The 15,754-nt window shown below is 41.5% G+C and overlaps 1 protein-coding gene across 3 annotated transcripts in view; it reads left to right on the top strand.

The window, feature by feature from the left end:
* Positions 1-604: 604 nt before the first annotated feature.
* Positions 605-15,754, top strand: part of rheb (Ras homolog, mTORC1 binding) — a 54,538-nt gene continuing 39,388 nt past the window's right edge. The window contains exon 1 of one of the 3 annotated variants that reach the window (XM_088642940.1): positions 605-912. In XM_088642940.1, coding sequence (XP_088499066.1) covers positions 861-912 — 52 coding nt within the window. In that variant the 5' untranslated portion in view covers positions 605-860. Of the gene's footprint in view, positions 913-996; positions 1,243-15,754 lie in introns of those variants that run through there. The other 2 variants (XM_088642939.1, XM_088642938.1) reach the window with 2 other exon arrangements.

Genomic DNA, 15,754 nt, shown 5'->3' on the forward strand with positions numbered 1-15,754 from the left:
GTCTTAAGTGAAATGCAGACTTCTCAAGCACCTGGGTGAAACGTACACTTATTTTATAATTATGGGCTCCTAATTGTAGAATGTAGTTTGCATCGAACAGTTGTATTGTTACAACATTCTTGTACTGGTTTTAATTGAAATATTCCCCAGCCTAATTATATACTGTGTTTAGGAATACATTGATTTATTATTTTTACTCGTGGGTTTAATATCGCAGTTTTAATAGTGTAACGATATGTACTCCGCAGCCATTAGCAAAATTTCTTAACCTCTTTGGCTCCCGTGTTTTAGACTACTTTTCGTGTGCAGTTTTAATTGTTCAGAAATCCAAACGAACTATTTCAGTACCGCAGTACATTGCATTCAAACTATCCGCCTTCTAACTGTAAGTGGGGTGACGCAGGGTTAGGCTGTTTCTGTGAATGACAAACATCAAGCCCACCCACGGTGCAAGACCACAGCCAATAACCGAATCTTTCCACCAGGAGAAGCCTCCGAAGTGCGGCTCCGAAGAGGAGCAGCAGTCGTTCACACCAATGGTTACTTTCTGAGCAGAGTACACCCCGCCCTTATTCAAAGTCCAACCAACCAACAGTCAGAAATCATGAATAACCAACTAGACTGAATAGGGGAGTGACGCAGAGGTTACAGATGCCCGAGTTTTTTTTTCTCCCTCATCAAATTGTTGCAAATTTGGGGAAAAAAATATTACGAATTGTTTCATTTTCTTGATTTGAGATAGGTTTCCTATTCTTTTTTTCTATTCTCAGTTTAAGACCAAATAATCGCGCAACTCAGTCCTCTGCATGTTGTTGATATTGGTTTATTAAGTTGATGTCGTGTCGTTCCTAGAAAAAAAGATGCCGCAGCCGAAATCCCGTAAGATCGCCATCCTGGGATACAGATCCGTGGGTAAGTGGAAATATTTTGAGTGCACGAGAGGACAAACTAACGCATTGTGGGAGAAACGGATTGTGGGGGGGGGAAGACACCGTGAACCTTAAAAGCCGAGCTGGGGTGTAACGTTATGCTTTGCATGGGTTGATAGGCGAGGGAAACCGTGGAGAAATATAATGATGATTGTGTCACTAGTCACGACTGTTTAAATTTCCTCATGATGCTGTTTGAATAAGGTGACTCTTCCCAATATGTGCCTAAATCCTCCGCGATGCCCTTTTGAATTAAAAATGTTAAGGTTCAGGTTATTTGATATTTGGTTTTCTGTATGCGTCCGTGATGCTGGTAAGATGAACTTTTTATATTTTTAATGTGTTTCCTTGCTCTTGTACCGGCACGCAGCCTACATTTCATGAAGCAAACTGGCGGAAGGTGGTATTCGATCTATTTTATACGAATTCGAGATATGCAATTAGAGCACAGCTGCAGAGTGTAAAGGCTTTACAAGCTTCTCGTGTTGACAAATTTCATAACAGCGTCCCAGAACTTACCTGAATCGCGGTATCTGCTTGCGGTTAAGCAAAGTCACGATAAAGGGAGGAAATGCAGTCGTGATTCGCTGCTGTAGCTTTTTTAAAACAATTACGGCATGGCAGAGCTGCCATTTTTACAGCTTTTCTTTTGTAACCTTTATCGTGAAACTAAACATTGTTCATCATGAGACGCTTGTGCAAATTGTTAAAACTTACATGGAGCACTAATAGCCGCGTCCGGTGAAAAGTGCCCAAGTAATACAACTATTCGGATATAATACGAATATGTCTTAGTTTTTTTTACATATACCCAGCCGCCAGCTGTCAAAATACAAATGGTATCTCCAGAGCATGTGTACGTGTCGTATACAACATCAAAGCCGTTAAGTTACCTGTGACCTCTCTCGCACAACTGCGCAAGAAAGGAAAAGACATTATCTGGAGTGACGCCTGTAGAAACCCACCTCCGGCAGGAACCAACACTGCAGGCTTTTCGTGTTTCGAGGACAGTCATTTCCCACAAGTATTTTTGTTCCACGTGAGATCCTGAAATGTTTATTAACATTAAATTGTTTTATAAAGGTGCTACATTATTACAAAATAGTTACATTTTAGTTATTCCCTTTTAGCCTTTTCTGTCAGGACTAAACTACATATTATAATTTAGCTTTTAAAGCTTTTTTTATCTTTTAAGCTCTAAGGATTTTTGGTGTTGAATCTGATGTAGAATAAGATAATTTGACATAAATGCACCTGGAGATGTGGAAAAGCTGTCCTTTAATAAGCACTTAGGTTCAGGGCTGAGGAAACATATGTCTGCAGACACCCATGCTTTGCGCAGGTGGTTCACAAGAACAGATAGTTGCGCCGTTAAGCAATAAAACTTTGGAAGATCCTAGAGAGCAAGCATTGAAGTTAACGTATGCAGTACTGTAAACTGTTACAGCTTAATTCCAGAAAATTAAATAGTTCATGCACACCGAATTCCAACAGAAAGCACTTACTGTATATCTTGTAAAGAACTGAGGCCTGACAGTCTGATATATATATATGAGGCAGAGTACGTGCTGGTGTTCTTGAGAACCATCAGACAATCTCCACAACACGAAGTACAATGGAAGAGAACTTTTTACAGTGCGTCTTTTCAGGCATAGTCAGTTGTTACAGACTCTGGATAGCTGACAGCTGTGGATCCGTGCAGCATAGTAATTTATACTGGACCACTTACAGACCAAAACAAACCCTGGGAGCCTTTGTGCTCCTGCAAGGAGTTCTGGCTACTGGAATGTCATAGCCTTGCGGTCTGCAAAGGAGCTGTTTTATTTCTGAACCATGCATCAGAATTCCCCAAGAACGATTTGCCCGTGTCAGTGGTCATGTGCTTTAATATGAAGATTATGTGGTGCTGCAGGTCACAGTGGCCACGCAGCACAGAGATGTGGGGAGAGAGTCAGGGTATGGCCTGGGTAATTACCTTACATGATCTCAGATGAGTTATGTACTGCGAGGCCCCCTGAAAGCAATGCACTAAAAATTCCAAATTCCTGGGATTACCAACTGCAGATTCTGTGCAAGGAATTCACTGTTAGCCTGCAAACCATGACTCCTGTCCCCACTTACACAACATGTAAGTGCTTTGTTGGTTACATACCGTAACTCAGCAGCATCACGTATTAATCCTGTGATGCCTGTTTTACAGTAGGCATGGTTCACAAATCAGTGCATTTTCAAACTTGGTTTCTCTAATTGAAATGTAAGGGCTGCTTTTGAGTGCTAATGTTATTACATATTGTTAAAACACATCAACAATGGTACTAAAATAAAATTTGGGTTTCAAAATCTTGATATTTGGTTTGTGAATGGCAGAATGGCATGGCTTTCAGTACTGCTGTCTCACAGCTCTTGGGTCCTGGGTTCCCTTTTAAACTGGGGCATGTTTGAGAAGCTTGCATTTTCTTCCCATGTAGTGGGACTTGTGGGGTTGGTTAGTAAGTATCTCTGAATTGTGTTTGTACCCTGCAATGGACTGTTTTTTTTTCTTTCAGATTTAGCAATTGGTTAATCGGTATCTCAAAACTGTGTGTACCCTGCTATGGACTGTTCTGTTTTCTTTCTGATTATTGTATTTATTTTGGTGATTTGTTTTTGTTTTTATTCCAGTTGTAGCTAAGACCTGGTCAACACAAAAAAGACATCTAAAAGGGACATTTGTATTTCCTTCAACATTCTTGAAATATCTGATAGACATAGTGGGCTGTACCCTCCACATTACAGTTGTTGTTACTATGTAACCATAATCGGAAGGGTCTGCACCATTTGCTTGAAGACAATATAAATGTCTAAGAAGTGTTTCTCTATGACTCAAGTCAACATAGTCAAAAAGTCCAGCATATGGAACAAGCTAGAAGCTCAGTGACAGATTCCACAGTGTGTCCTGTACATCAGCCCTCACTGCTGTTTAGATGTAGGTCATTGGTGTACACATTATGCCTAGTACTATATTTGAAAGAAGAAAGTGTAGCTTTGATTGCTAATGCAGTGTCTTGAGGAGATTCTGTTTTGGATTAAAGCAGTGTGCTGGGACAACTTTTTTCCAATTCAGTTAGTTTAAAATGTATTGCTAAGGTCATACATTTTACAAACCTTAATATCATTATGGTGGTTAAAAAATCTTTACACTTTTGTGTACAGTATATACTATGTTCTTGGTGTAACCCCAGCATCCTGGCCAAATTTCCCTTTGGCCCTTACAAATCATGACTTCCTAATAATCCCCATCTATGAATTAGCTTCGTTACTCTGCTCTCCTCCCCACTGATAGCTGGTGTGTGGGGAGCATACTCTTGCACTATGGCTGCCATCACATCATCAGCCAGCAGCCATATCACCGTGCAACTCACAACTGGCAACCCACTGAAGCTAAGCAGGTGTGAGCCTGGTCAGTACCTGGATGGGAGACCTCCTGGGAAAAACTAAGGTTGCTGCTGGAAGAGCTGTTAGTGGGGCCAGCAGGGGGCGCTCACCCTGCGGCCTGTGTGGGTCCTAATGCCCCAGTATAGTGACGGGGACACTATACTGTAAAACCGAGGTCCTGACTCTCTGTGGTCATTAAAAATCTCAGGGCGTTTCTCGAAAATAGTAGGGGTGTAACCCCGGCCAAATTTCCCATTGGCCTTTACCAATCATGGCCTCCTAATAATCCCCACCTATGAATTGGCTTCATTACTTTGCTCTCCTCCCCACTAATAGCTGATGTGTGGTGAGCGTTCTGGCGCACTATGGCTGCCGTTGCATCATCCAGGTGGGGCTGCACATTGGTGGTGGTGGAAGAGAGACCCCATTACCTGTAAAGCGCTTTGAGTGGAGTGTCCAGAAAAGCACTGTATAAGTGTAAGGAATTATTATTATAATTATTGGCTGACTATTGCATCTTTTCACTATTGAATTTTCTGAGTTGGTGTTACTTCTAGATGACATTTAGAATGTGTTCTCGGATCCAAGGAGTATTTATAGTTGGTACAGTAGGGTTGTTGAAATTGCAGGTGGCTTTAATAAACTAGTATTAAGCATATTTAAAATTAGCTTACATGTATATTTAATTTATATTAACAGCACTTCAACTGGAGGATGGTTGCAATATAACTAAGGTGCATCCAAAACAATTGGTAGGTTTAACTTGTATCCGTACTTGAATTACAGAGCCAAATATAGTAGACCCTGTAGTAATGGTTCCCTTGTAGTATTGCAGTGCTTTACACTTATTGCAGACAGTTCAGTAACCTGAACTATAGTGTTTGAACTAGAATTTTCTGGGAAAAAAGCACTCTGCTGATACTGCTGGTTGTGTCTATTGTTGCTAGACTTAAGGGAGTAGTGACTTTTTGGTATCGCACATTAAATAAATACGACCCACTGCAGGAATTATTGGTTGGGTGTCTTGAAAATGATTTTAACACACCGGGTTAGCTTGAAATGAGTTAAAATCAGAGCCCAAAATGGCTATGGCTACAGGGTGGGCTAAGCTCACAGAGTGGCAGCAGCTGTGCTGACTGCAGATGAAAGTTGTGCCTCTCCAAAGCCAATGCCTGCAGTCAGCATATAACAGTGACAGTGATAAACACTGCTTTGCGCTGCTTGGCTAAAAACAGCATAACTAACAACCAAGCTACAAATATTAGCCTCTAAATTGAATAAAATACAATGAAAATGCGTCGAGTGCACATTTTAGCGCTGATTTGCCATTCTGCTAGGACAGTGTCATGTACTAGAGATGCAGATTACGTTAGTGTGGCCCTGCACCACTACAAGTCCAGCAGAGCACAGAAACTTGTGCAGTTGTGACCCACACAAACACTGAAGAGGGTTTTATAAACACACACTTCATTCAGTTTCTTAAAACATTTTGTTTTTAATTTTCTAGGGGGCAGCAATATACATAATATAAAAAAGAGTCATCACATTTTCTTCTGTGCTCCGTCTCCTTCAGACAAACCTCCTAGAGACAATAATAGATTTGAAATAACTTGATAGAAAAATATCCCAGTACGCCCCCGAAATCCACAACATTACCCATGTCTGTGCTGCTCCCACATCTAATCCAAAACAAACATCAGATTGAGCTCAGGACTGTGCACTCACCCTCCCCCAACCCTTGTACAGTAGCTCCAGCATGGAGAAGCCACAAACGGTAAAGCAGTCCGCTCTGCTCCACCCAACCCCAACAGCATTGCTCCATGGCAAATGAACAGTGATGTCAAACATGATTTTTCCTGTCCCCCCGTTACTTAAACAGTGTACAAAATGAGGTAAATATCACATAAATAAAAGTGCCCCCTGCATTTCTGATCTTGACCTCAGAAGCGTACTGAGCTTCAAGTAAAACAGGGTTGAGCAACAGGCAGTGTGCCTGGATGGACTGATGGCATGTGTGGATGCCATGTGTTATGCTGATCAGTGCAAGACTGGGGATCTTCGGGGAGATCCCGGAGAGACAAGATGACAGTGAAGCAGTGAGTAGGGACCCGAGAGAGAGATGCTCAGGCAGGCTGAGGTTAAGGAGTGAGCAAAGGCTGCAGTACAAAGACGGTCCTCATCCTCACAGAGAAATGACAGGGAGACCGGCGGGAGAGGAGCTGCCTGGAAACGTAGGCAGCAGGGTCGCTGGAGAGAGTCCGTCTGCGGGATGCAATCTGCAGGACTAGCAGGATCTGCAGCGTGGCAAGCGGAGGGTTGTATATTGGAAGTGCTGGCGAGAGGGTTTCCAGGGAGAGGGAAGTCTCTGCTGGGTCAGTGCTTGGTTGATTGTGATGGAGAAAAAGCCATCTTTTAAACGCAGTAGGCTTACAGCAGTAAGACCTCAATGTCAGAGCACAGATCTAGCATAGAGTCCAGCTCCATAATAGCTGCTTAATTAGATGATTGAACGGTGGATTGACTGCCTGATTGATAGGCAGTTGGTCTCATTGAGGGGCAGCCTGACCTCGTTCGCACAGGGCTGGTGGAAGGTTGAATCCCCATGTGAATAGGCTGGTGACCCCTATGAGCTCCTTGAACTTGAACTTGAACTTTATTGCCATATGTAACCGGTACTGGTACAATGGAATTCTTACTTACAGAAAGTCTCTCGATTGTAAAACAAGTGTAAAAAACAAAACAAAGTGCAAACAGTGCATCAAGACAATGTACAAACAAACAATAGACAATGTGCAAGTAAACATGTAGACAGTTTGAATGTAAACAATGCAGACGTGTAAACAATGACTGGAGATGTGCAATAGATAAGAAATCATAAAGAGGTAGATGGTGATGGTGTAGGTGTGGTCCGAGGGGGATGGCTAAATGTGTTCGCCAGTCTCACTGCTTGTGGATAGAAGCTATTGAAGAATCTAGTGGTAAGTGTCCGTATGCTCTTATATCTCTTGCCTGAGGGCAGTGGGGTGAAGAGCTCATGCCCGGGGTGGTGACTGTCCTCTGTGATGGCCAGGTCTTCATAGAGCTGTTTAATCTCGGTGAGACCGCAGCCGATGATCTTCTGGGCCATATTGACCAATCTCTGCAGTGCCTTTCTTTCTCGCGAAGAGGTGTTGCCATACCACACGGTGATCCCGTTGGTGAGGACGCTCTCGATAGTGCAGCGGTAGAAGTTCACCAACACATGTATTGGCATCCCCCATCGCTTGAGGCACCTCAAGAAATAAAGGCGCTGCTGAGCCTTCTTCATGATAGAGTCAGTGTTCACAGTCCAGGTTGATCTTTAGAGATGTGAATTCCCAAAAACCTAAAGCTGGTGACTGTTTCCACTTCCGTTCCATCAATACTGAGTGAGCTGTGAGTGTGTGGCCTGTGTCTCCGAAAGTCCACTATTAGCTCTTTCGTTTTCTTTATGTTCAAGTCCAGGTTATTGCTATGACACCACCTAAGCAGCTGTACAACTTCATCCCTGTAAGTGGACTCGTCATCATCACTGATCAGTCCTATTATAGTGGTGTCATCGGCAAACTTAATGATGCGGTTGTTGCTGTGTCTTGCTGTGCAGTCGTGAGTAAATAGGGAGTACAACCTTGGACTCAGACAGCAGCCTTGTGGGGTTCCAGTGCTCAGGGTGAGTGGTGTTGATGTTTTATTGCCTATCCGCACCACCTGTGGTCTCTCGATAAGAAAGTCCAGCAGCCAGTTGCAGACAGAGTTGCACAGACCTAATCCCCTGAGCTTTGTCACCAGTTGACTGGGTATGATGGAATTGAATGCTGAACTGTAGTCCACAAACAGCATTCTCACATACGAGTTCTTAGTGTCCAGGTGTTCCAAGGCTGTATGCAGAGCCAGGGAGACAGCATCATCCACTGATCTGTTGTTCTGGTAGGCGAACTGCAAGGGGTCCAGGGACTTGCAGGGGTCCTGTGATGGAGGAGTTGATGTGTGACAACACCAGCTTCTCTAGGCATTTCATCACCACAGATGTTAATGCTACTGGGCGGTAATCATTCAGGCATGTCACTTTTGTCTTTTTGGGGGTTGGAACAATAGTGGTTTTTTTTAAAGCAGGTGGGGACCATGGACTGTGACAGGGAGGAGTTAAAGATGTCTGTAAACACTGTGGTCAGCTGGGCTGCACATGTCCTCAGGATGCGAGGTGGTATCCCATCAGGCCCTGCAGCCTTACGGATTTTCACCCTGCTCAGAGTCTTCTGCACGTCCTGCTCTGAGAGTTTCAGAACAAACTCGCCCTGCACACTTGGGGTCTTCTCAGCATTGCCCGTGTTCAGAGCATCAAAGCGGGCATAGAAGTGGTTCAGCTCGTCAGGCAGGGATGCGTTGTTCGTGTCAATCTCCTGGCTGCAGCCCTTGTAGCCTGTGATTGACTGTAATCCCTGCCACAGCCTCCGGGTGTCAGCGCACTGCGTTTCAAGCCGCACTTTGTAGCTCCGTTTGGCGCGTTTTATGGCTTCTTCTAATGCATACCGTGATTTCTTGTACAGCTCTTTGTCCCCCGATTTGAACGCGGTGGATCTATCTTTTATTTTATTGCGAATGTCGTGGTTGAACCACGGTTTCTGATTGGGAAATGACCTAATTTTCATTTCTGGTACACAAACGTCGGTGCAGTATTTAATATAGCTGGTGACCGCGTCCGTATACTCATTTAAATCTGTGTCGGGAGCTCTGAATGCGTCCCAGTCTGTACTATCAAAGCAGTCTATTAACTTGCTTTCCGCCTCCTCAGACCAACAACGCACTGACCTGTTCGCAATGGGGGAGGTCTTCAGCTTCTGTTTGTACTCAGGAAGCAACAGGAGAGCGATGTGGTCTGACTTACCGAAACTCGGTTTGGGAAGCGCTTTGTATGCTCCTTTTATTGTTGTGTAGCAGTGGTCTAAAATATTGCCTCCTCTTGTCGGTACAGTGACATGCTGAATGTATTTTTGCAGTACTTTCCTCAGATTGCAGTGGTTGAAGTCCCCAACTACAATTGAGACGGCTTCTGGGTGGGAGTTTTCGTGCTTGTTGATAATGTCGTGGAGTTCGCTATGTGCTGCTTCCACGCAGGCTTGAGGTTGAATGTAAACGGTTGTGATAATAGTGGCGGAAAACTCACTTGGCAAATAAAAGGGTCGACATTTTATGGTCAGGTGTTCTAGATTCGGCGAGCAGGATTTAGAGATTACCTTCACGTCGGTGCACCACTTGCTGTTGACCAGGAAGCAAACGCCTCCGCCTTTGTGTTTGCCGGTTGCTTGGTGGTTTCTGTCCATCCTCTCAGCCTGGGCATAGCACCATGCACAAGCTCTACATCTACAAATGTGCCCTTTCAGTGGTCTCTTGAGCCCGAATTGCTACATTTTGTTCCATCATCCCATAGATGTCCAATGGGTCTCAAGTGTAGTGAATAGGACACCCAAAACTTTGTGTTCCTTCTCGTTCAGCATGGAATAAACCCTTACTTGTTCCTTAGTGTATCACAGTCAGTCATGAATGAACAATTAGTCAAAAGGACACCAAAAACATTTAATCAATATCCAACATGATTCATAATACAGAAAACCTGCAAAACACTGCTTTTATGATAATTTGAACTTTTAGAAAGTTACGTTCAGTAGGAGACAAAATAGAATCAAGAAAAGCCACCCACTCTAAAGCTTAACCGCAACCTGATATTACTGAGAAAAAATATATTAAATTGGAATTTGAAAGTGGAGTCTTCTTCAGTGGTAGTTAAACAGCAGTGCTATATTCCTCAGGAGCTGTGCTGTCATCAGTGAAGAGCAGGTCAAAGAGAACCTTCCTGCCTGATCTTCTGGTCTCCTAATCAGGCAGACATCTTGTTTCTGTGAGGAGAACCAAACAGAAGTCTTCATCCTCTTATCTGATTTTCAGTGCTACTATGTAAATTGCCACTTTACCTGTGAATTATCCACAAAGAAACCGAGCCAATTGCCCCCCACTATTATCGTCTGGGAATTTGTGAACATGCAGGGTTTTTCATATCTTTTCGGGAGTGCTTCCACCAATATGGTGAGATCTATTAATCTCCACAGGAGACGAATGAGAGGAGGAGGGACCTGGAATCCAGGCAGTCAAAAATACAGGTTACGATTATCTCCCTCCAGCCCCTGAGACAAGCTGACCAGGAAGATGTTGCAGCAACATGATCTGTTCACAAAATCATTTACTATGTTCTAGAATGTGTCGGCCGTCTGGAGACGGTGATCTTTTTTTAGTCTGGCGCAACTCTGCTCTTGGCATGTTGACACATGGAGTCGCCTTTTTTCTTTTGCCTTGACCCAAGCAGTGAAGGTGTGTCTGTGAGAGGGGAGGACTGGCTCTCATGCGTTGCCTCATTGATTGGCCACAAAGCCCTGGCCAGAACTTGCACAAGCCCACCAATAGCAACAAGAACTCCTTGGCATCAGCTCCTCCTTTTTTGTCACCAGCTTAAACTACTTCTATCCACTCAAGCATGGGGGAAGCCTCCTCCTTCTTCCATGATGTCATTTTTAGTTGGGGTTTAGCAAGGACAAAAAGGGCAAAATGTAAGTAATGGGGGTGTAAAAGAGGAGCCAAGTTGAAGGCAGGCATTTTTTTAGTTGATACACTTACTCTAATGCATTACTGTAAATCATTTTCAGTTTAACAGTCAAAATGTTTGTCGCGTTACTGTCTTAAACATTGAACAGATTTCGTCATTTAAATTTATAATACCGCTTCCTAAATGTACAGTGCTATAAAGTTAACCCATGCCAGGGATCACATTCCATTTTAATTTGTTCACCTCTGAAAGCTAGTTTTATTAGTAGAATATATAACATCTCCGTGAGGCAAAATGGAAGTCTTATGCACCACTCTTATACAATATTATCTCATCAGTCATATTTTCTGCAAAGCTGTGCTGGAAGGCATGATATTAAATTGTCCTAAATTGAGGTTTGAGGTTCCTCCTAAGGCTTAAGATGTTGATTTATGACTAGTTACAAGGGCTTTAGATTTAATGCGTGTCTTTTGTGGCCAATGCTTTTTTTTACCTTTTGAGCCATAAAGTTCCTCTGGTAGGATTATAAAATACTCTTATTGAAATGGCCTTCCCTCTGGTCAGCTGTTGATTGAGCTACTGTCTTCTGTGTTGCATCCAATCGGCTTTCATTGTTGAGACATGACCTGTAATTCATAATTTCTCATTGTCATTTACAGTACTCGAGATGTATTCTCTTGGTATTATTTGCAAGCCAGTAAGTCATGTGGTAGTGTTCCATGGTTTAACAAGTATGATCATGCTGTAATATTCAGTGCTTATTCTATTTAATGATGATTTAAAATTTCTTTAGTCAAATAGGTCAGATTCTCACAAAAGTCTTTACTTTTAACAATTTACCTTCTACTTTGCTTTGTGAATTAGGCCTGTGTGTTCTTTCTACTTTGTTAGAAGTCACATTCTGTCAAATTATATAATTCTGTTTACAGTATTTATAGATTAGGAAACTGGCTTTGGTTGTAATTCTGCAGTTGGTATTGATATCTCCATAATACATGCATAAACATTGCCTGAATGCAGTGAAGTGTAGATATAGAGTTCAGGTGGGAATGTTTTCTGCTGCCCTTGTGCTGTTCAGATACATGTTTGGAAAATGAAAATCAATAGCAGTGGAGGTTTAGTCCTCACAAAAAGAGTTGCTCTAGATTTTGAGTGATATGCTTAGTTTTAAAACTAAAATATTATCTAGAGGAACACTATTGTGTATAAGAAAACCAAGGTTCTCTACTCACTATTTGAAACATCATTTTTGCTGGAATGACACAATAAACTTCCTGTGAAAATGCCATGTGCATTAGAGGTGATCACAGACACTGTGTGGCTACGTAAAATGTTGTGTCTACTTAGGGCAACACCAGAGGATGTTGCCAGGTTGAGTCAGTACTTACATATATTAATAACCTAATTTGATCCTCAAAATAATGATCTTGTTGTAAGTCAGCTGTTTATTCCCCATTTGTGGTGTACTTGACATACTACAGAAGCCTGTTTTATCTGAGATGCCTAGAGACTTAACTTTTCATTCCCCAGCTGTAATACAGCCATTCATCCTTATGTAAGATGTACTTTGACTAGTTAAGCCTCATTCAGAATACACTGTATTGTGTAGATTTTTGGTCACCATGTTACAAAAAAGATATAACTGCTCTGGAATCAGTCTAGAGAGAAGCAAGCGATGCACTTTGGGGCTTAAATTGATTCTTTGCACTGACAGGCCGACAGAACTAAACCGTTTTAGTCTTGATCACAGACAACTTAAAGAGCACTTCATATACATATTCAAAATTCTCAGAGGTATTAAAAAAAATAGCTGGATATCTTCAAGGATATCTTCAAAATGAACATTTAAACAGGTGTCAGTGGAATTTAAAATTGAGAATTCGATACTGGGAGTATGGAACAAGCTACCTAGTCATGTAGTTGAAACCGGTACTTTAGCTTCCTTCAAGAAATGGCTGGATGAGATCCTTGGATTGGCTGTCATACCAATTTTCTATGATGTCTAACTCTGAGAGTGTCTCTGGGATAAAGTGCATTTTATGAGTGATGGGGAATGTTCCAGTTTTTGGTATGTAAACTGGGTTGGGGATCATTGGTCCTGGTGGCTAACTTTTTTTTTCAGCACCTGCAGCACAGCACCTTGTTGTGGGCGATGCTCCTTAGCAGTCTCTTTAAAAATGGATAAGAGGGAGACAAGAGAGAAAACACAAGCTGGCATCAGTCACGAGAGCCTAGTTACATCAGTCTCCTTTTGAAACCACCAGATGTTCTCTCTTTGCATAACCAGCTGTTTCTTCTGTGTAATCCCATCTGCGATTATTGCTATCCATGCTAACCTACATGTACACATTTTCCCCAATCTGTGTAATGTCTGTATCAACCAGTTGACATGGTGGAGAGGATATCTTTTGGTCCACCTAGCTGATTTGGTTTTCAGTACCTAATTGATCCAAGCATGTCATCCAGATGTTTCTTGAAAGATGCCAGGTTATCGGCTTTAGTAACATGACTTACTGTATAGCAGGTGAAAAACCAGAAATGTTTTGACAGGTGGGCGGGCAAGAAGAGCTTGTTTGCACTTGCACATGGAAGTTGTTGGTGAGAAACAAAGTAATAATCGGCGATTCTAGATTAGGTGGTTATAAAATAAAAACTAAAAAATGCTGGTTATTCTGAAATAAAATTATTTTTACTGAATATGTTGTTCTATACTTTGCTACAATTCTATGTTTTTTGGGAGGTTGGGGCCTGGTTAATAATAGTCACAAATAAAGAAGGAAACCTATGTTTATCATCAGTATTTCTAAATGTGTTATCCTTTCCTGTGTGTAGCCATGCAGCATGATTAGATTAGTATAGATATGATATAAGAAATGTATACATTTTCATTTGAAAGCAGGAAAATCTTTGCTCTGTGATTGACATGCTTTTGTTGTTCCTCTTGTTCATTACAGCAGTTGAAATTGGTAGCAATGAAGCATGAACTACAGCACTTTATGGTAATAAAATGCATACATTCCTTTTCTGAAGTCAGTCTGTTTTCATTTTGACTTCAAATATAACACAATCAACTGAGCAGAATGAAAAATGAGGGAGAATGTAAAATAGCATGGATTATAAAAAGCCAGTAACCAGAACTGAAATAAATCTCTCCATTGACTTTCAATATGTGTGAAATTTAGTTTAAATTGATCTTTTTTAGTGTTTTGATAAATCCGTTTAATTAAAGAAATAATTTACAGGATCTTTAAAAAGTTAAAATAATAGTTAATTTAAGTCATTTTTGTGCTCTGTGATGGATTTCTGATCATTTCCAAATTGTGGTGCTAAAATAAAAAGTATTAGGGGTTTCTTACATTTCACTTGGATCTTATACTGTGCTTTTAGCTTTATGGAGGCTCCATATGCTTGTGAGATATTCAATCAAATTTGTTATTTTGTAATAAGACCAGTTACAGGTAAGATGTAATTTACTATGATGGATGAATTTTAATTTTAGATCATTCATGCTTTAATTGAGGCATCACAAGTCCAAGGCTTTTACATATCTGTATACTCCACACTGTAATATTAAGCAGTCAAAAGAATGCCTCAGTGTGAAACGAAATTATTTGGCTAAATCTTTGTAAACGTAAATTTACAGTCTATGTATTGAAATATCCATCCATCCATTTTTTGGCTGCTTTATCCAATATAAATATGGCAGCGGGGGAGCCTCAGCCTGTCCTGGCAGGCAATGAGCACAAGGCAGGATACACCCTGGATGGGACACCAGTCCATTGCAGAGCACACACACTTACACCAGGGCCAGTTTTCCCAGAATCCAGTTAACCTACCAGTGCTTTAAATCTTAGGAGGAATATATTGTTTTTCCTGGTGTAAAGATGTAATGTAACAGACGCAATAAAATATATGTCCAACAAAGACTGTCAAATTTCATCTTTTTTTTTTGGTAGTGATTTCATTGCATCGAGGAGCTCGCCCAGGCTCAGAGGATGCTCACAGGCTTTATTTGCAAGCTTTTAGACTAGCTTTGCAACTCTGTCTGGGTCTCCTCTGCACCAGTTGAACAGCCCAAGGAGAAAGCCTCTTCCAGCCTCAGCAGGGTTGCAAGAAGTCACAGAGCAGTTCAGCGAAGGTTTACAAGGAGGTTTAAACTTTTAAGAAAAGGGCAATTTCCAGAGAACAGCCAGGAACACATGAAAGTGCATTTTTCTGTCATGCTCTGCACCCATACATTTACATTTACAAAAGAAGCTTTTATACTTTAGACCATCCTTCTCTGTTGCAATAATTGTCATGTTTAGGAGACAGACTCTTGCATTAGTATTAGCATCTACTGTATGTAAAAATATTTCCATACATAGTACAATAGTATTTTTAACAACAGTACCCCCATTTTCCAGTTGCTCTGAAATGTCCTTCTGTAAACTTTCCACACAGCAGGTGTCTGTCTCTCTGCTTAGCATGCACTGCGTTAACCAAATTTAGAACGAAACCTTTTAAGCACACAGATGAACCTTTACAGCACTTACAATGTTACAGTGGTGCCCCTAAATACTCAGAAGAATATGATCTTCCATGTGGGGAATTACGCCCCCAGATACGTTTAGGTTCAGGGACTCTGGAAGTCTATACAGAACAGTACAGTACAGTATTTAACACAGTTGCACTTATCACAAATTGCCCTGGAGCAATTATCCATCATGATATTACTTATATAGGTGTGATATAGGTCTGAGTGTCACTACCTGTTGCTTTGCTACTATATTATTATTATATTATGTTTAAATTGATT

Source organism: Lepisosteus platostomus, chromosome 8, assembly GCF_059453375.1.
Source record: "Lepisosteus platostomus isolate fLepPlt1 chromosome 8, fLepPlt1.hap1, whole genome shotgun sequence".
In the NCBI taxonomy this organism is placed as follows: Eukaryota; Metazoa; Chordata; class Actinopteri; order Semionotiformes; family Lepisosteidae; genus Lepisosteus; species Lepisosteus platostomus.